The 20,359-nt window shown below is 40.8% G+C and overlaps 1 protein-coding gene across 3 annotated transcripts in view; it reads right to left on the reverse strand.

Moving 5' to 3' along the window:
* Window positions 1-20,359, reverse strand: part of ST3GAL3 (ST3 beta-galactoside alpha-2,3-sialyltransferase 3) — a 177,319-nt gene that overhangs the window by 97,126 nt on the left and 59,834 nt on the right. For all 3 annotated transcript variants that reach the window (XM_084266160.1, XM_084266159.1, XM_084266158.1), the window contains one exon: window positions 10,831-10,923. In XM_084266160.1, coding sequence (XP_084122286.1) covers window positions 10,831-10,923 — 93 coding nt within the window. The remainder of the gene's footprint in view (window positions 1-10,830; window positions 10,924-20,359) is intronic.

Here is a 20,359-nt window from a genome sequence, read left to right on the forward strand (position 1 = left end):
TCTGGCACATTTATATATTCTCCTGCTTTCAGGCTCCCTGAGACCCCACAGAAGGCAACAGATATTTTAATCTGTTTCATTCCTAGTTAAATTAATTCCTCAGGAACCTCTTTATCACACTGACATCACCTTCAGCAGTGCAGTTCTACACCTATTCCTAGCCATGACCTGGTGTAAGAATGAACCCAGCCTGGCACTGCTGATAAACAGGTTGGAAAAATGCTAAAATTGGTGTAACACAACTTTAGAAAGGGGAAACCAGATTATGAGCCTCTAAAATATTTTTATTTTCCTTCTCCAAGAACAGGACAAGCCATATTATTTGATGTGCACCCAATTCTGAAGCTTACATCATCAGTTCTTTAAGCTTGGAAGAATAAATTAGCACGTCAGGCCCAACTTCAGGAGAATCACAATGAAACACATCTCTTGAGAGAGCCAGACGCTGGAGTAAGCTCCAGCTCTGCCTTCACCTGTGCAAGGGAAGCAGTGACTTCAGGGGACAGAGAGACAGATCATTCTGAAAGGTATGGCAGGTTACACAGAAAGGAAACAACTTCCTTTCTGAACACATAAATCTTCTGAATCTAGCAAACCAGGAGCAGAATGAAAACACACAGTGAGTAACACCGGTGAAATACTGCAGCCAACCTCCCCACAGTATGTGGTACCGTACTCAGTTTCCAGCCTTACAAGTGCCTTGGGTTGGGTTGAACCAGTGAGCAAGAGTCCTTGGGCAACTACAGGCACTCCAGGAAGCTAATGAGATCCCTGACACTACTACAACAGCTACAGCATTGTTTCTGTAGTGTTTAGCAATTAATTTATGGATTTTCTTTTGCTGCTCAGAAGTATAGTAAAAGGTACCAATAAATTAACTGCCACAGGAGCTTACGCTGTTCACGCTGCAGCGGAGCCAGAGCTTCTACAGCATCATCTGATCAACGCTCTCAAGTGACTTCTCACATCGCTACAAAGAGAATTTTTAATCTTTCCAGTTTTTGCCTTCATTTGCCTAATGAAGAGTTGGAGGTTCCCCAGACTGTTTCTAATTTGGCTTAATAATCTTGCATAAATTATCAGTCTTTCTTTTCATCCGTATTCTTAGGCAAAGCACACTGGCTCCATGGCTGCATTTGCATGCACCAGCACTCCTGGAAAGCTTCAATAATAGAACAAAGTGTGACAGTAAGAGACAGGGAGGGAAAGGTAGAAGAGGAAAGTAAACTGACTTGAAGCCTATCCATTGATGAAAGTCACCAGCAGTAGGGAGTTCAGAAGGAACAATTATCCCCTCTTGAGAGGAGGATAATTCAGAAAACTCCAAGGGAAGACATACGCTTTTCTCCCGTAAGAGGGAATCACTGGTGATGGATGGAGCCTGAGAGATACCAGGGAACTTCTGGGTGCTCTGGGGTAGGGATGGGCTGGACCAACACAGATCAACCTTCAGAGAGTTCAAGTCTGAGTTTTAATAAAAAGAGAGATACCTAAACCCACTTTCTTCAGGGGATGCAAGGAAGATAAAAGAAGACAAGACATGCATATCAAAACCACAGCAGTACTGCATGCACTGCTACACTGCCTGACTGCCATGATCACCAATATTTTTCATTTCACGCTCCCCGATATTTTCATTCAATCAATTTCATTTAGAACCTCTCAAGCAATCTTTGCTGCAAGATTTTTCCTGAAAGTTAAATATTCTTATTGCTTATAGCTTCAGAGCAGATGGGCCACAGCAACACAACCCAAACACACATGCACAATTAAAATATGCTTATTTGGTGGCAGGGATTAAGGTTACTGTTTCTATTACAATCATCATGCTCATGCAAACATGGGGGGGTGGTGTACATTTGCAAAAGTTTTTTTCCTCTCTGTCTTTTCTTTTTTTTTTTTTTGGTAAAATTTAACAGTTTAGAAATAATTGTGGTGTTCTGGAAACAAAACCAAACCCCCTGTCCTGTGCCCACACTGGCATAAGATGCAGCATACTCATACTGAAGCGAGAGCGCATATGCACATGCTCAGGAAGGTCCATGTGCCCATACTCCAGCTTTCATCTAATCCTGTCAGAAGTCACAAACAGGAGATAAACTTTCCAGGCACACAGCCTGCACATCGTATGGATTCACATCCTTTCTTCCTTTAAACTCTCTCAAGAGGTTAAACATGAAAGATTTCAGCTCCAAAAATGGCTCTGATGTACAATCTACTGTTGTGATCAACACATGGGAGTAGCATATACTACTTTGCACCTTTTTGTAAAGGTTAAAAAGTCAACAGGAGATAGAGAGAGCAACCTGCATGAAATGAAGATGAAACCAGGTCCCTACATCCTGAGCAATATCTTCCCATACCTCTGTCCTGGTGCCCCGGCCAGCTTACAGAGTTTTTTTAGTCCCATCACTTGAGCTCTTCACTCCCAAGCTGCACCCCTGGCAGGGCTTGTATAACGATTTGGTAATTCCATGAATCGGATCAGTGAACTGATCTGGATTAAAGATAATCTTGCTCAAAATGAGTAGATGGATGGGGGAGGAAAAACCCATGTTTGGACATTACCCAGGTTATTGTACTGTCCAGAGACAGTTCGGCTAGCTCAGGTACTGCAGCAGCACAAGGGGCAGCACGAGCTCCTGCAGCTAACGGTGCCAAGTAGAAAAGGGGGCACAGACTCAGAATCAAGAGCGTTTTGTTTTGAGGGTTTTTTTTTTTAATGCACTCTTACATTATGCCACATTCAGGTTCAGATTAGATGTTAGGAAAAAAATCTTTACTGAAAGAGTCGTCAGGGCCTGGAACAGGTTGCCCAGGGAGGGGGCTGAGTCACCATCCCTGCATGTGCTTAAAAAAGGGTTGATGAGGTACTTAGAGATATGGTGTAGTATAGGACAGGAATGGTTGGACTTGATGATCTTAAAGGTCTTTTCCAACCTTGTGATTCTGTGATCTATTTCAGCCTGACTGCAGCAGCACACACATCTCCAGAGGCTGCTAGAAGGGAAGAAATGAGCTGTTGCCATTGAAGTTTTGGAGCACAAACTCCAGCTGGGTAATCGGGGCTCTAAACTGAAGAGTTAGCAGTGAAGTTCTGTGCAGAGTTTCACCTGCTCGTTTCTGGAGTTACATTCCCCATCATTGCTCTCTACATAAAAAACAAGGTATGCAGGAAAACTGGAGAAATAAGGGGCTGGAGTAGTGAGGGGGTTCTGAAGGGCAACCCAGTTGCCCCAGTTATAAACAGCAGCAATCGCTCAGACAGCAATTGTAGTGCGAACATGAAAAGAGAAGTTTCCTAACAGACTGTGCTGTACTTTCACTAAAGTACAGCCACCTGTGACCAAATATTTTGTGAGATAACATACTTTTCCCCTTTAGGCACAAGTGTGAGAGATTTAAGTCTCTCAACTGAACATGTGACAATAAAACAAACACAGGAATTAGACCTGTTGTGTACTCTGACCCAATTCTGTCACTCGAAATCTACATTAACATATATATTTAAAAATCATCCTCTTTGCAAGTGCCTTCAAATGATATATATAACACCCAACACACGAACTGCAGAGGTGGAAACCAGAAAACTCTCCACTGCAGAACCAACATAGAAGGAAGAGGATTCAGAGAAATCACAGGGAAAGACAGGTTGAGCAGTGCAAAACGTCCTTTTGTCAGCAGCTCACCGCAGGGGAAGGTGTGTTCCTGGGGAAGCCATAGTGCTCTGGAAGGGGAGTGGTGTCCCAGATACCAGAAGTGATTTGAGGAGCATCACAGAGCACGTTTGGCTCGCATGTGTATGTAGCCAGGGTTTTACAGAACACAGAGTAAGGAGGTGACAGGAGGGAATCGTGAGCAGCAGCATGCTTCGATGCTCACCAGCACATCTTGGAGCTTGGAGAAACAGGAGATACTGGCAGCTAAACCAACCATGGGTGCCATCAATTCCCTCATTCATCCTTCCTTTCCCCTCCTGCAAGTCCTGACCTCCTTTAGCCAGAGTTAACTGAGCTGTGATTATAACTTACTGGGACACCAATGTAACTTTGAGCTCTGGAATAGTCTCCATCATTATTATGTATTCCTGAACACATAAGCACAGAGCAGGAGGCTTAGAGGGGGCTAAGTGCTCCCCATTCCTAGAGCAGCAGTAATCTCATCTTGAAGGAAAGCAGAAAGTCTTTCTCCCAGCAGCATCTGGGACACAGGGACCCTGACTGCAGTGGGACCCTCAAGCAGTGTCTACTCTTTCATCGGACACAAGCCACTTCCACAGTTCAAATTAACAAAATTAAGTACTTCAGTGTATTTTGTGTTATACATATATTTAGAAGACAAAAATTCAGCCCCTACTATTATTAGCTAATTCAACTTATATCTATGTGATTTTAGATATCTTAAAAATATGAGATTATCCACTGTACCTGAAGAGACTGCAAAATATACAGCAGATGGATCTCACTACAGTCAGGGAATACTTTCAAATTCCCGTAGCAATCCTCAGTGGCAAACTAATTACCCAGTGTGGAGCTGCCATCCCTTGGCTTCCTCTGCTCTCCTTAAATAGTTAATCACAAAGCAAGCAGCCTGTCACCTCCTGACAGGCTCTAATCACTGAGCTCATGCCCTGTCACTTCAGCACCAGCCCGTGCTGGGTCTGGCAGTAATTCATGAGGCACCGAGGCAGCCAAACAGGGATAAAGTCAGTTCCAAGCAGAGGGTTAAAAATTCTCTTTTTGAAATATTTTTCTTCTGACTAAGTTACGAAGCAGGAAAGTGTGGAATGGAGAGATGTTGTTGTGTGCTTATTACAAGAGGCACGGCTTTCTGGAGGGTGATATGGAAATGAATGGGGAAGTATTTGGGATGAGGGAACGTCTTAGAATTATCCTGACCCCTACTAAAGCCCTTGCTAAAGCCCCAGTTCCACCTGAAGCCCCCATCCCTCATTTGTATGTAAGAACAGTTTTTTTCCCTAAAGTATACCTGCAAAACAGCAAAGGTAAAGAAGTTCTTGTCAAGCTGTGGTATCACATAGAGAAGTCTCTCCTGTGCACTCTAGAAAAGGGCCTTCTGGAGCTGTCCCAGCTACACACGACTGGCCTGTGGAAGTGGAGAAAGGCACAGGAGTCTGTGCCCTACAACATCAAGGAGGAACTGAACATCAGGAGAAAAACCACAGAAGAATGACGTGAGAGAAAGCCACGGAAAGCTGGCAGAAACCTGTGTCGTGCATTGTCCACTGATAGGGAAGCTTAACAAAATTTTAACTGTATGTACAAAGAAACAATTCAACGTGAAAATCTAAACCCAGAACAGCTTACAGGAGAGCTGCTTCTCCTCAGTGGAGAGTAGGTATTGAAAAACAAGCCAAAAAGACCCCAACCAAGAGTGTGACCAAAATGTCAGTTGCTAACAGTTAGAAAGTTTGTGTCAGAATAATCAAACCAAACCGATTTGTTTTTTGAGGTGACTTAAGAAGTTTCTGATTCACAGAAAACTATTTCTTTGCACCAACTGACTAGAAAGAGACGTTTACAATCATATCCTTGGTGCTAAAAATGATCTTATGCATTTGAATCACAAACGTTAAATTCACTACTTTAGTCAGAACACCTATAGCTTTGTTGCATATTGAACTTCCCATTTCCCCCTTATTTTGAAAGCCTTTCAGATACTCTTTAACTTTCTTTAAATACTTCTTTCCCATGTTCTCTGACCAAACACAGATTCACAAGTCTGCAGGCTGCAGACATTCCCTCTCTATTCACCGCCTCCTCTAATTTCTGGCATTAGCTGCCAACTTACAAGAGCTTGTGGTTGGAAAATTGTCAGTAGCTGAACTGTCCCGGGCTGGCATGTCAGCCACAAACCGTGGGCAGAAGTCTCCTTTCTCATTTGATGAAGAATAGGGCATAGAAAGGACTCTACACAGGCAGCATCGTTTCCACAGCAAGGCCAGACACGCAGGAGACTGCAGTACCACTACAAACACAAGTTAGTGCCTTCTACAAGAAGGTCAAAGCATTAACTCCAGAATTGTAGGTGACCTCAGACCTACTAAAATAGTCTGATTCACTGAACATAGTAGTCTAATTCACTGACCTACTAATGCCATTTTACCAAAGACCCTTGTAATTTTCTTTGTAGCATTCCAAAACCAGTAACCTTCTTCAGGCACTTTGAGTCATTATCTACTGGTGGGAGATTTGCAAGAGGCAGAATCATATTGCCCTGGAAAGTGAAAAATTAGATAGCTCCTTCATCAAACCACAACAGCCCAATACTTGGCATTTGTGTCCACAGACCAATATTTCAGTAAAAAGCTTAAGAAGCAGGGAACACAAGAAGACACTCTGCCCTCAACATCCATTTCAGCCTCCTGTAACCTGGAAATTTCCATGCCTGTTTCTGAATCCTTACAGTCAGTAGAACCCAACTGTCAATCTTTTCTATCTGAATTTTAATCTTTTGCCCACTATGGAACTCATTCTCAGAAAAATGTAACTGGAAATAGCACGATAAAGCATTTTCCTTGGTTTGTTTTATACCTGGTGCACAATATCTATATTTAATACCCCCAAATCTTGTACTGAGAGAAGCAATCACCAGAATATTTTCTCTGTGCCATTCACTATGTTACACATACTTGTGAATACCCTCTGTTTGCTCTACCTCAGACTGGAAAGTCTGAGGCTATTCGGTCTTTCTGAGCGTGGAAATAGCTCCAAGGTTTTGTTTAGTCTTTATTGCCACTATATATGTATATATACACACAGAAACCTAATTCTTCTAGATCTATTTCAAAATCAGTTGAAGAGAATTAGATGCATTACTGAAGAAGAGCACAGGGGGGTATTTATTCAGTGCCAGAACATATTATTGAGTTTTCTGCATTTATCTCCTAAATGTCCACCATCCACTATCCCCAGTAGTTTATGAGCACTTGGAAGGGCAGAGGTCCCAGCACACGCTCTCCAGACAGGAGTAATATGTCCCTCTACTGTCCAATTTAATTTTTTTCCCATACAGTTTCCAGTCTTGAACTAGTCGCTACCTAACCAACATGGGATTATAGCAGTTTAATTTCCCCAAAGTCTTTGAAACGAAGTGTTTTGTTGTGAGTTTTTTGCTTGGCTGGAGGTTTTTGGGGGTTTGGTTTTTTTGTTGTTTGGTTGTGGTTTGCTTTTTTGGTTTTTTTACATAAGAAATTCCCACATACTGTATTAAATCACATTTTATCAAATGATCATCTAGCCATTCAAACATCAGCACAGGACTTCTGCAGCTGCAGAAGACAACTTGACTCCTCTCTACCATCACCCTTATTCCTGTGAACGAACACTGATTTTATTCTTGCTTTATAGTCTCTACCAAGGTACCTCTTACAGAAACCAGGCTCACTATGAGCTTCCAGTTTCCCAAACGTTCCATGGGCCTCTCTTGAAAAGCCTGACACGTTTACTGCTTTTCATTCTTCCATTCTAAGGCCAATTTAAGCAATGATTATACACAACCATGTGTTACTCGGCAACTTCACCACCGCGTTCTTCCCAAAGTGAGAACTTTTCCTAGCAATTCATTGTGCTGATTTGCTCCAAAACGTCAACCTTCTGTCAGCTTCCCCCAGCTCGTCCCCCCCCTCCCCCGAAAAGAAGGCTCCACGTGGGAACTGCGCTGCCGTGAATAGCAATGCAAATAACTTCCCTGCTATGGTTTACCTTCCCTGAGCTCACATGTAATATTATGATCATCTATCAGCCCATCGGCATCTCTGGCAGGCTTTCTGCTTTTGACAGTTAGACAAAAAAGCTTCTTTTTACGCCTTTATAAAGTTGTTCCTCAACATTTTTTTGGCCTACCTCGTTACGGTTTATATTTAACTTGCCAAAGTTAATGCTCTTTCCTATTCTCCTCATTTGGATACAACTCCTGCTTCAGAAAGATGACTTATTTCTAGGAGCCTTGTTTACTTTATTAAGCCAGTCCTCGTTCATTTTTTGTGGCTTTCATTCAATCTCTTTTTTCTTCTCCCTTGTCAGACTCTCACCATCAAAACTGGACACACCAGAAGTCTTGAGTTGGGGGGGTCTTGGGGTTTTAATTTTAAATCAAAGCTACACACAAAATTTGTCAACTTATGTGTGTACATATGAACCCAAAAATAGCATTTCAGCTATGAAATGTTGTTGAGATTACATGAAGCTTTCTCTGTGTCTGTTTCCAAGACCGAGTATTTCTATCTTGAAGGTATAATCTGCATTTTTTTTCTCCCCTCCCAGATGTCTTATTTCATATTGGATATACTAACACATATTTTGTTGGACTGTGTCCATTTAAATCAGGCAACCCAGCCTGTTCTCTACAAGTAACCAATCCTTTGTTTAGTACTCTCCAGTAGGCCTGTGATCTGCAGAGTTAACCTAGGACTTTTTCCCGATAGGATTATTGATGAAGGCATCGAACGCTGCTAGAATGAGAACTGACTGACTGAAGACTTCATTAAAAGAAAAAATAGAGTTTCCTTACCAGCAGCCACAGGTTGAGATTTCTCAGGGCATTGCTCTTTAATCCATCTAGCACTTGCCTATGCTTGGTAATGTCTGAGCTCACATTTTTACCATTAAAGTAGCACTTACAAAGAAGAGTTACATCCTCTGAAAACTATTTATTCTATCTCAACTATTTCCATCATATTTTGCCTATTTACATTTAAAACTGCACTAAAAAGTCAGGAACCTTTAGAATGGGAAAACATTTATTCATTTTATTCATGCTTGAAAACAGCCAAACCAACTTTATCCAAATAATAAAAAACACCAGCAAAACCACACATTTTATAGTGAAGACCATGCCTGAAAACTGTCAGCCGAAGAGATGATACTTTCCTAATGATACCAGCAACTGAATACAAAAGCTAGAATGAAAGACATCATGCAGTTCAAATTCTTAAATCAACAGGCAAGCTGATTTCTAAATATATTAAATTTTACTACGTGGCTTGCTAGTATTAACTTGGAATAGCTCTTTGAGTACAAGAGAAGTTTCAGAAGAAATGGATTTTAAGTGTAGCATGGAATTCTTTGCAGAACTACCAGTCAGCCATCCTTACACCAATCCTAGGCAAAATAATGAGGCATCCAACATTGGATTCAATTACTAAATTGAAATTAATTAAAGGGTATCCCAGAAAGAACCATCAACCTCAGTAAGGTTTAGGTTTCACATTAGAGAAGCAGCTACATGTAGACCCCTAGCGAGATGCTGTCTTTAGGACATGGTTTTTCAATGTATGAACAAGAGAACAACCACCTAGTCAGACTAAAGTCAAGTTACTACCTCTTTCCATAGTGTTAGTTCAATGCAGTTTGTTACTGGGAGTAGGTGACTGAGCAGCGATCTGTAAGTAGCTACTGAAGGAGAGAATAAAGAACACTTGGGATTCTACCCCTTCTTGAAGCCAAAGTCTTAAATAAATTTAAAATTTAAATAAAATTAATATTTTTGCAGTAGTGAGTTTATCCACAGGAATAACATAGCACATTATTACCATATTCTCCATCAATTGAAATCTTTAAATCCAGCTAAATAGCCTGTGATACAGGATGAATTTCCTGCGTCAATGAAACAACATCAGGATAAGGGACTATTAATGGTATTTTTCTGGACTTGATAACTATACTAAACACTCTTCCTTCTGCAGCACATCTAGTTTATCTCTGCAGAATCAATATGTAACAACAGTTGGGCCTTGGATAGGGCAGGCAGGCTTCAGCTGTATAAAGAAAGGAAGGCTTCAGCTTCAGACACCTTACCACAGTTATATTACCTTATATCCCCGTTCTATACCACATACATTAATATGTACACAAACACGGATTTAAAAGCACTCAGAAAGTTCTGAGGAGGATGATAACATATCTACCTTCGGTTCCAGTATTTATTTCTATTCTAACAGAGTTCCCAAATTCACACAGAAGAATATTTTAGAAGACTACCAGTTAGTTTAAGAAGTCCACAACCTCATTTGCCAGCACAATCCCTGCACTACAGCTTCTTTCCCATGCACATTAAAAGCTTCTGCAAAGGTCAGATAACCATTTGGTGAAATTTTCCATTTGATGAATCAAACTGAGATCCTTGAGCCTCAGAAGTATAATGCTCTTGCCAATCTGCCTTCTGAACTGTCTTCCAGCAATTCTACAAACACCTTGAATAGCAGAAGCCACATAGTGCATTAAAGAAAGCCATAAGCCAAATTTAAAAATAAATTCTGGTTGATCTGATTACATTCCTTGTTTCTGAGAGTTCTCAAACAAATTCTAAGGAAACTAGTAACACTTCAGCTAACAATAATTTCTCAACAAAGCATGATGCACAACTTTTTAATAGGATGTCTTTGACTTCCTGGAAAACACCACTGCAAAGCCTCCAGGCACGTAAGGGATGACTTACCCAAGAGAAATAAAAAAAGGTCACACTCTACTACCCCAGATAATTTAATCTGTCACATCATGACCTAACCTTCCTAAGGATTGCATCATTTGGTAGCAGCAGCAAGCTTGACCACACATCCGTATCATGCACTGACAATATAATTTATTATTCAACACACAGAACTCTTTCAGCAGGCCCCTGGTCAGACTAAAATCAATTAAACCATTGCCACTGACCACTCTGACAGCCCACAATTTCAACACTGGTCTCCCCTTGAACCAATCCAGTAACAGACTAATGACAATCTCTGCAGATCACCCACCTCAAAGGATGAGAAGTCATCAGGGGAAAAGGGAAAAAGCTCAAACCCCCCCTAATGTGATTACTTACTTTGGAAAGATGACAGTCATGAGCGCTGATGCATAACCAGGCTTGCACACTCCCTCTGAGAAATTTGCATACTTTGATGCCAATTCTGGAGGCCTGTGGAAAAAAATAAGTAGAGTCAGGACTCTCCTGGCTATGAAATGACTTTTACAAAATCATCCAAGTTTTTGCTTTTTTCTCCTTGTAGCTTTTCTCAAAGACAGCTGTGAGAGATAATAGGAAACACAGACAGGTATATATTTGCTGCAGTACAGCATCTCAGGAGAACAACAAAGGATAGGGTTAAAGGTACCTGAAATATCTCTAAACCACTACTTTTCCTGAAAAGATTTTTATACCTAGGAAAGTAAAGCTCATGGAAGAAAAATATCAAGATAGCATTTTAGACTTCAACCTTTCAAAAAGAAGGAAACAAACAGCACTTTGGCTATTTCTTCTAAAGCATGATCAAAGTTAAAGTGATGGAAAAGTATTATTTCGAATATTATTTAGAAAGTACCTTTCAAGCATTTGAAACAAACTGCTGAACAGTTCTGTCAGGCTATCATCAAGGGATGCATGCTTTCAGCACTTGGAACAGATGACATTGATGCTGCTCTGTTGAGATGTGTCTTAATTCAGCCTGTCTAGCAGTGATTTCCGGGGCAGATTCAGAATATTGGGGGGGGTTTCCATTAAGTTTTTGTACAGAAACAAGATTAGCAACTCAATAAAAACTATTTAAGTCCAGTACATGCTTTCACCATAGACCTACTGAGTAATCTAGAAAAAACTTTTGATTTTATTTGTGTCCCTATTTGCCACCCGCAAATATTTATTCAACCATTTCACAAAAACATTACAACATTAACTCACTTGTGTTTTCAAACATTTGATACCTCAGTGTCAGCCACAGTATGAGAATCATTAATATTTCTTTAAAAAATAAAAGCATTTACTGTTACATGCTTAACATTCAGTGGAAGTTGCAAGTGTTAACCACTGCCAAGAGCAAACTGGCAGGACTGTACCCGTTGCACCGCTCTGTCACTACTAGGCAAGTGATGAAAGGGGGTTTTCCTACAGGTCCACAGGAGGAATCAAATGAAGATGACAGTACAGATCCACAAAAGTAATTCTGAAGAGCTCATTTAGTATTACAACCATGTTTTGTTTTCCACACATCACCAACACATACATCACTGATACCCGTTAACTAGCAAAGGGCTGTGAAATGTAACGAGCACGGATGCAGAGTTTCAAGTGAGTAGACCCCTGAGCTCAAGACAGGATCCCTGAGGCATTGCAAGCAGACAAAAAGCACCAGAAAAAGCTTAAGAACATGGACCCAGTTCCAATTCTGCTACAGATTTCCCGCATAGTTTTGGTCAAAACATGACAATTCTTCACCTATAGGATGGCAGAACAATACATTTGACTATTTACAGTACCAATTATTTAGTTTAGCAAAGTTTAGATTTCCCTAAATATATTATATAGATATGGAGAGACACATACAGGTGTAACCTTGCCTAGCACAGCCTAAATCCAAGAGTTTGGTTTCCAAAGGTGATACCATAAAACCTGTCTCTAAATGAGAGAGGTGAGAAGCATCTTGGACGTAAGCAGCGAGAGGTCTGAATCCTGAAGACCTACACTGAATGATTTGTGCTCTTACTCCCATCAGGATCTCTTTAGAAAAGAGGCACAGGAAGGAAAGACCTGTTGCTGATAAAGCACAAGGTTTGAATGGTGCTAAAACACATCACCCTTCTGACACAGCCCAAAGGGACAGCAGGGTGTAGAGATCACAGCTTGCTGCGGCGTTTCAGATGTGAAGTAATATGGGAAATCCTAATCTTTATCAAGCAAACTTAAGTGTTGCTGGATTTTTACCCTTTAAGCAACATACACAAATCCCTAATACCAAAATCTTCAAAAACAAGTAGAAAGCAACTGGAATTTACTGCAGCCACCACGGTAGTGAGTCATCGCTGGCAGACTTGTATAAGTATTTCAACAGCAGGCCTCTCAAATGACCTCAGTGGTCACACAAAATATCTCGTGCCACAAACACAGGCATTTTTCTCTTTTCTGATTTAATGGCGCTTTCATTATCAAATTAAAATGTCACTCAGATGCCCATCATGGTGTTTCTGTGAAAGAATAGCGGGCTGAAACCCTCATGCATTTGAGTTGCACAGAATGCCAATCAGAGCCGCGTACCGACAGCGGAGCTGTCAATTATAAAACCCACAAAGACACTCAGAGCTGCTAAAGCCCAAGGGGCCGGGCTGTTAACATCGCTTGGCTGTGATGAAGTTCATGATCCAGAGTACCAGAGGCAGAACAATTCTCCTAAGCCAACTGTAGCTGCCATCTCGGGTCGCTCAACATTTGCTCATCTCTTTCTTCTAACCACATACTCAGCCAGCTGGCTAAGGAAAACTAGAAACAGGCTCTCTACATGCTAAATCCTCCTAGGCACCCACTTTGTTTGTGTCATTTCTTCAGGTTACACATTGCACACTGTCACTGCCAGCATGCTCTTAACAATAAGCCTACATTAACTCAAAGCAAAACATTTAGAGTAAGGCTGGATCCAGTCTTGCTGCTTCACGAGGTAGCAGAATGGTAGGCATCCAAACTAACACCCTTTTACATATCTAACTTTGTTTTGTGTGGTTTTTCCGCAAGATTCACGTGCTCTTCCAGAAATGAGACTGCAAAACATCCTGCACAAAGCAGCCCAAAAGAAATGCACATTTTTCAAGCAAATCCAGCTTGGTACAGTCACGCTGTGTTAGCAGGTACACAGCTGTGTCACAAAGAAAGTACACAGAACTGAAGGGTATGAATACATATATCCTTCAGACCTGATAACAACGTACTGACTATGCTGCTGCACATATTGCTGCTTCTTTGAGGATGCTCCTTACCTCCAAATGGAAGCAGCACTGTTAGCAAAGGTACGCCCTGCAAAGGCTGCCCGACAAACCACCAAAGCACGATGCACAGCAGTACAGGAGCTCAGGTTGGAGTCTCCATTTGTAATCCTTGATGCTGATGACAACAGATGGGTAGAGAACTATGCTGCACCAGACCAAAACCCATTACTTTCTTAGTGCCTTACTAGCAAATCGCTCCATCACCCTGGCTGCATCACTGTGCCTGGAATCCAAGGATACCTGCTCACACAGAAAGCTGTTGCAGGAAAGCAGGCAGGGCTGGGCTGTCGTGACGGCTTAGGGCACAGAGGTACAAACCTCCTCTACATCTATTCCAGCTCCTGATTATCCATGGTGCTCTTAATTACGAGAGCATCAGTTGGGTTGAGGTAAAGAACTAGTGGAGACAGCAGAAAGGATATAATTAGATGACACTGCAGCGCCTTAAATTTCACTCAGATTTTTTATGGGAAAAACCCAGTAAGACAGTAAGTGTACACAGACTAACTGAGGGAGATAATTCATTGTCAGTAAGTGTAAACAACTACAGCTTTTAAACAAGTGCCTGCATGAGGGCAAAGTTAAAGGGGAGTAATTGGCTTATCCCACTAAAAAGAAAAAGCACTCCTGCTTTCTTTTCTGACTTTTCTCCTGCAGGACTAGCACACATCCTGAATTCTTAAGACTTTCTGTGCTTCCTTACACTGTTATGTGGACATCAATCTTAACAAAATTTCACAATTTGGAGAAGTTAAAAATCCAGCCGCTTTCAGAGGATTTAGAAAACTTAACAAGATTTTTCCTTCTGCTTGCATTTGGCAGATGTGTGTTTTCTTTTAATCTCAAATATGAAAATGTCACCATGGTTAATTCCTTCATCGTGTTCTAATCAGGGACAGCATATGTCATTCTCATGGGACTGGAATTTAAATCAATTTTAACAAAAAAAGTAATACAAACTCAGTGTTTGGACTACTATGAGGCAAAAAAAGAACGTCCGCAACTAAGATCACATAACTGAATATTACAAAATCGATGTTCAGAGACAGATTTTTGTCACTTTGCCTTCCACATGGTATTTAAGTTTTGGATTGTAAAAACTGAGAAACTTAATTTGCTTGAGGTCACCTTCTTTGAGGACTGATTTCTCTTACTGTTATTCTTGCACGCAAAATGTATGTACTGATACACTCCTGGAAGAAAGAAAGAAAAGGAGTTCTTTGGCAATGTGCTCTCTAGGTTGACCCTTCAGCCTGGGGTTTCCTTCTCTTTGGGTCCAAATAATCTGAGTCTTATAACTATACAGCAGCTCAAATGTATGACATACCACCTGAAGAATGAATAGGAGACATGATTGTAGGAGACCAACTAGAGCTTCAAGGTGCTTTGGACCCCCCATTTCCCTTTTCATCCTTCTTGTTACCCTCACAAGAATTGTTTGGAATATGCAGAAGCTAAAAAGAACTAACCACAGGGGATTGCCTAAGCACTAATTCATCAACAACCCAACAACCTACAACAACTGGGTGAAAAATAAAGGCAGAGGGATTGCAGAGGAAGATCATGACCACTAACCCACAGACCACTGCCCCAAAAAACCCACCACCTCAAAGCTTCCCTCTTTGGAGCATGCATGCTAATTTAAATAAGAAGAGATGGAACTTGTGCAAGTGAAGAAAGGAACAAGGAGCATAGAGACACAGGGCTGGGACTTGTCAGGACTGGTGACCATTCTGTCCTCTTTCTTGTCTCTCTCTCTCTTTCCCCTCGAAGTGTGCGCTCTCACCCTCTCTCTCAAGGCTGCTAAGGAACACAAAGCCTACCTTGGTTCCCTATAGAGCCCCTTACCTCATCAAATAGGTCTAATTGTGAGGGTGCCAATGTCAATAGCACAATGTGCTCCTATTAAAGTTAACATTTGTGTATGCCTCAAGTGCTGTCTCAGTTCAATCCCAATAAAGGCAATCGGTGAATTCGAGTCACCTGTCCCTCCTTTTGGACTGGGACATGACAATGATGAGAACATGAAATGAACAGCCTGTAAAACACAGTGTTACTTATTAAATAATAATGAAATAACGTTAGCAAGTAAATCTGGCAGATCAAAAAAGGTCAGATCACTAAATCAAAGCTGTTAATGCTGAGGACCCTCAAGAGCATTTTATTTCAGATAGGATTCCAGTCAGATTCCCTGGGCCAGATGTATCCATCACACCCATACATGGCTCAGTGCTGGCCAGAAGGCCAAGTTTTAGTTTGGCCTCTTATGTCCTGAATTAAATACTGATGCATTTCACAGACTTCTGGACTAAAGCTTTCAGTTTAATTTCCCCTAAATAAGCCCAGAGCTACATTTCAAAACCAGTTTGTGAACTCAGTCACCATACACTAAGAAACAATTATGGGATTTGCTTCAAAACTGTAGGTTTGATCCAATCAAGATACTAATGAAGACACAACCAGAGTGGCTAGAGTATACATTTGGTTATGTTTTAGTTAATACGAAAGGGTCACAGATCTGAGAATGGCACTTGTTTTATGCATTGCTTACAGCCTAACAGACAGTTTCCAGTCCTCAATATGCTTTTTCATAATATCCCATAAGCCTGTAAAGCAACAAATCCCATTTGAGGGGAATAAGCCCTGAAACAAAACCATAAAACAGCCTTCCCTTCCCAACTGATGAGGACTTCTTTAAAGAGACAGATGAGAAGGGAAGTGCCCCATCAACTCCCCCCTTCATTACAGACTGTCAGCTTCACAGCAAATAAATAACACCAGTTCACTTAAAGGCACAGGAGGACACCTTCAGCAGATTGGGTGATACAGCTCTTTTCCTCTCCTTCCATCACTACTGAAGAAGTCATTAACAACAGAGGTTGTTAACCACAACAGCAGCCTAAGCAATTCCCATATACCGTTAACAAGAAGGGACTGAAAAACTGTATCTGCCCATCTGACTTAAGTGGAGTCATAATCACATCATTTTCATAGGTGGAATCTCCTGGAGTATGAAACTATGGAGAAAAAAAAAATATCTGATGAACCCTCCTCTTGGTTCATGGCTGGAGCTCCACATTCACAGGAGCGCAGTGTGGGTTAGGAAACACCAAGAGAGAAGTTTAAGGAACTCTGATTATAGCTCTGCTACAAGTTTCCAAACTTTGGTTCAAAGAATGACAAGGCCGATCATGTGATATTTGCTATTTTTCTAGTTCCAGCTGAGGCAAAACTAAACAAACAAAAGAAAGGAATGAGGAGATTGAAAGAAGAGGAAAACCAGAATGCTTACACTGAAAGAGACAGGAAATGCATCTATCACACTATAGCCAGCTAAATAGATGTAAATATTTTCAAATGTTGCTTCAGTATGTAAGCAAATTCCTCAAGGAGGTTGTGTGACTGAATACGAGGAGGCAGGGCCCAAATCCCACTTTTTAAAAAGATATGATGCATGCTAAAAGAAATGTCCTGTTCTGATTCTTCACCAAGAACAGTGGCTTCTCCAAATTAATTTCTTAACAGCAAATATAATCCACACATACTTCTATTTATTTGTTTGGACTACTCAGGAACACCAGCTGAAGAAGATTAGGTTACATTAAACTGGTCCAGAAAACAAAATTTTGAAGACATTCCACCAACACCAATGATCCAGTTCCATAGCCCTGAACAACGACACGATGCGCAGTCAGTGGTACCCGTTGGGGGATGCGCACTGGGCAGAGGGGCACCGACAGCAGGAGGTCACCAGCACTGGCCATGCCATCCACCCTTTGAGAAAGGTCATCTTTGCACAACCCACAAACAAGGCACGAGGATCCTATTTCCTTACGGAATTCCATTCCTGGTCTTCAACATACTAGGAATTAGATCATTGAGCAGAGGAACGAATTTCAGATTAGTCTCAGCAGTGCTAAATACATAAACATCTTAAGAAACACAGTTGTAAGTGATTTGTCTGTCAGAAAGGTCTATATCATTGTACCATCTCTTATAGGTTACAGAATCTAACAACCCTGCCTGAAGCTTCTCCTTTAATAACCTTTTATCAACTCCTAAAAAAGTGGTGGGATCCTTGTGGACAAAGTATCAGAAGTTTTCAAGCTGGAAAGTTTTTGTTTGTTTTAAATAAGAAACCAAATGCTGAGTTTATAAAACCGGATTCAAAGGATGCAGATGAAATCCAAGAAAAGTCCACGGCACATTTTATATGTGACCTCATGCTGAATACTCCTCCAAGAATTGAGTAACATCCCTGATCTCCTGATCTCCTTTGGTTTTTATAAACTTTCCCCTTTTTTAAAAAGTTTTGTTTCTGCTCCATCTTACCTTTAAAGACTGGTAGCACAGAGAAAAAGCAGGATCGTGTTCAAATACACAGAGATTAGGACGAAAAAGTACAGTCCATTTGAGGGTTGGTTTATTTGTGTTTTTTTAAAAATATGGAAAGGAGGAAACAACTGGCTGAAATACCAATTGTTAGACTAAACAAAAAGCATGAAATACAAAAATTCTATTTTCACAGAAGGCAGCTGTTTACCAAAGGAAAAAAAAATCAAAACTATGAAGATGATGGCTTCCTGAGTTTGTGATTATTTATTAATCTCTGCACAAATAAACCTGTAACTTCATTAAGTAACTTGCTGATAAATCATTCCTGAATTTGTACTACTGGGCTTTCATCTATTCTAGGTTTCTTCCATAGATCCAAATTCAGTGGTTTCCATCCTCAGTAATAAGTATCTAGAATCTGGTTTTACAGATAAGAGAACACGGATGACCTACTGGAATCAGGTCAATTTTTTTGGAGGTTGAATGTGTTTGGACTCACTTAATAGTTCATTTAAAAAAAAATAAATCTCAGTAATCATCTGGGATTCCTACCTGAACTGCCTTCTGAAGGAACTGTCTAAAGAATGTCTGAATAAAAACTCTACCTCCCCAAAGTCAGCAATTATAGTGCTTCCTAATATTAGAAAATGTAACTCTCAAAACTTGTAAAAATTAAATCTGATTCTCTATTTAAATACCTCTCAAAACTCACCGTTAGCACACTGGCTGTAAAGAGTGAGCCAATTAGAAGTAGTCTGATGGGAATAAAATGCTCACCTATCACATCCATTTTTGGCCAAATGAAGGAAGGCAAGAAGATAAACTGAAATGTCATCATTTTGTTGCTGTAACCCTTAAGTCTTCATCACTGGCCCTCATCTGTTACATCTATGAATGGGCAATGCTTTCTTTGGATCAGGAACAGTGTTTTATTAATTTGTAATGTAATGAATCCAACAGTCTAGATCCAGGAGAGACAAATAAGTGCTGAAGAGATGAATAAATAATCCAATGAGTCACCTTCCCTGGATGTATTTAAAAAAAAGGGTTGATGAGGTACTTAAGGATATGGTTTAGCTTAGGATGTCAATGGTTGGACTTGATCTTAAAAGGTCTCTTCCAACCTTGTGATTCTCTGATTCTGTGTAACCCAATTAGAATCCAGGAATTCCCTGTTCAGAGCAGTAGGAATCAGCACATCTGAAAACAAGGATACTGCCCTGAAGCCTACAGCTGTGGGGAAAAAAAAATACCACGAATTCCTTAGCATCATATCCAAAATTACAGTTTTACATCTGCGGACCCTACAGTTTTAGTAGATTTGAACGTTGTAATCCAGTGCTTAGCAGTTTGAAATGCCAAAGCAGAGAATGAGTTACAATAAAGTTTAAATCACCAAATTTTCTGTCTGAAGAACGAAGAATGTTTCGCTGCCGAACCAGCCGGGCTCTGGAACACTTCAGTGAGACCCAGCGTTCAGCTAGGTGTGAGCACACACTGTCCCAGCAGAGTGCTATGGAAAAGACTAACAGTGATTTATTATTTACTATTTCCCGTCTCATTAGAACAGCATCCAAAATTATCCTCAAGGCAGCAAAATGCTGACAGAAGGAAGCACTTCTTTCATATAACATGCAGTGAATCAGTAAATTTCTTTACATCAGTATGTTGTAGAAGCCAGATGTACAGCTGGGTTCAAAAGCTATTAAGAGGTTGAACAGCATCCCCAACTTCCTCTCCTCAGAAGCTGGAGAGCAACACTGGTGTATTTGTCTCCTTCCTTAAGCAATCCTAGGGAGCACTCTGAAACAAGCCATTGGGACAGGTGAATCTTTGATCCAGCTATCTGCAGTTTTCCAGAAATAAGCTCAGCCCTTCCTGTTGCAGTAGGAGATCTATTGCACAGGACAGCAGCAGAGACTAGACCTCAGGGGAATCCCATCTGGAAAAGTCTCAGCTATCTGGCAGGACACATTTAACAGGAACACTTCACACCATCTTCCCTTTTCAGTTCCTTCTGTAACTTTGCAGGGGTAAGGGTGATAAAGGTCATCCTGTAAACTTTTCTTTGGAATATCTGGACGGCCTGGGAAAGAATAACAACTCCTCTTAACCAAAGAAACAGACGACTCTGGCCCTTTTTTTTTTTCTCCTGGACTGAGAGGAAAGAAACACTGGTCAGTGAATAAATTGCTTTAGATGGTACACAGAGGTCACCTCACAATTGGGGAATGTAATTTAACAATGGTTTTTATAAAATGCTTTATGTA

Source organism: Gallinula chloropus (genome assembly GCF_964237585.1).
Source record: "Gallinula chloropus genome assembly, chromosome: 6".
In the NCBI taxonomy this organism is placed as follows: domain Eukaryota; kingdom Metazoa; phylum Chordata; class Aves; order Gruiformes; family Rallidae; genus Gallinula; species Gallinula chloropus.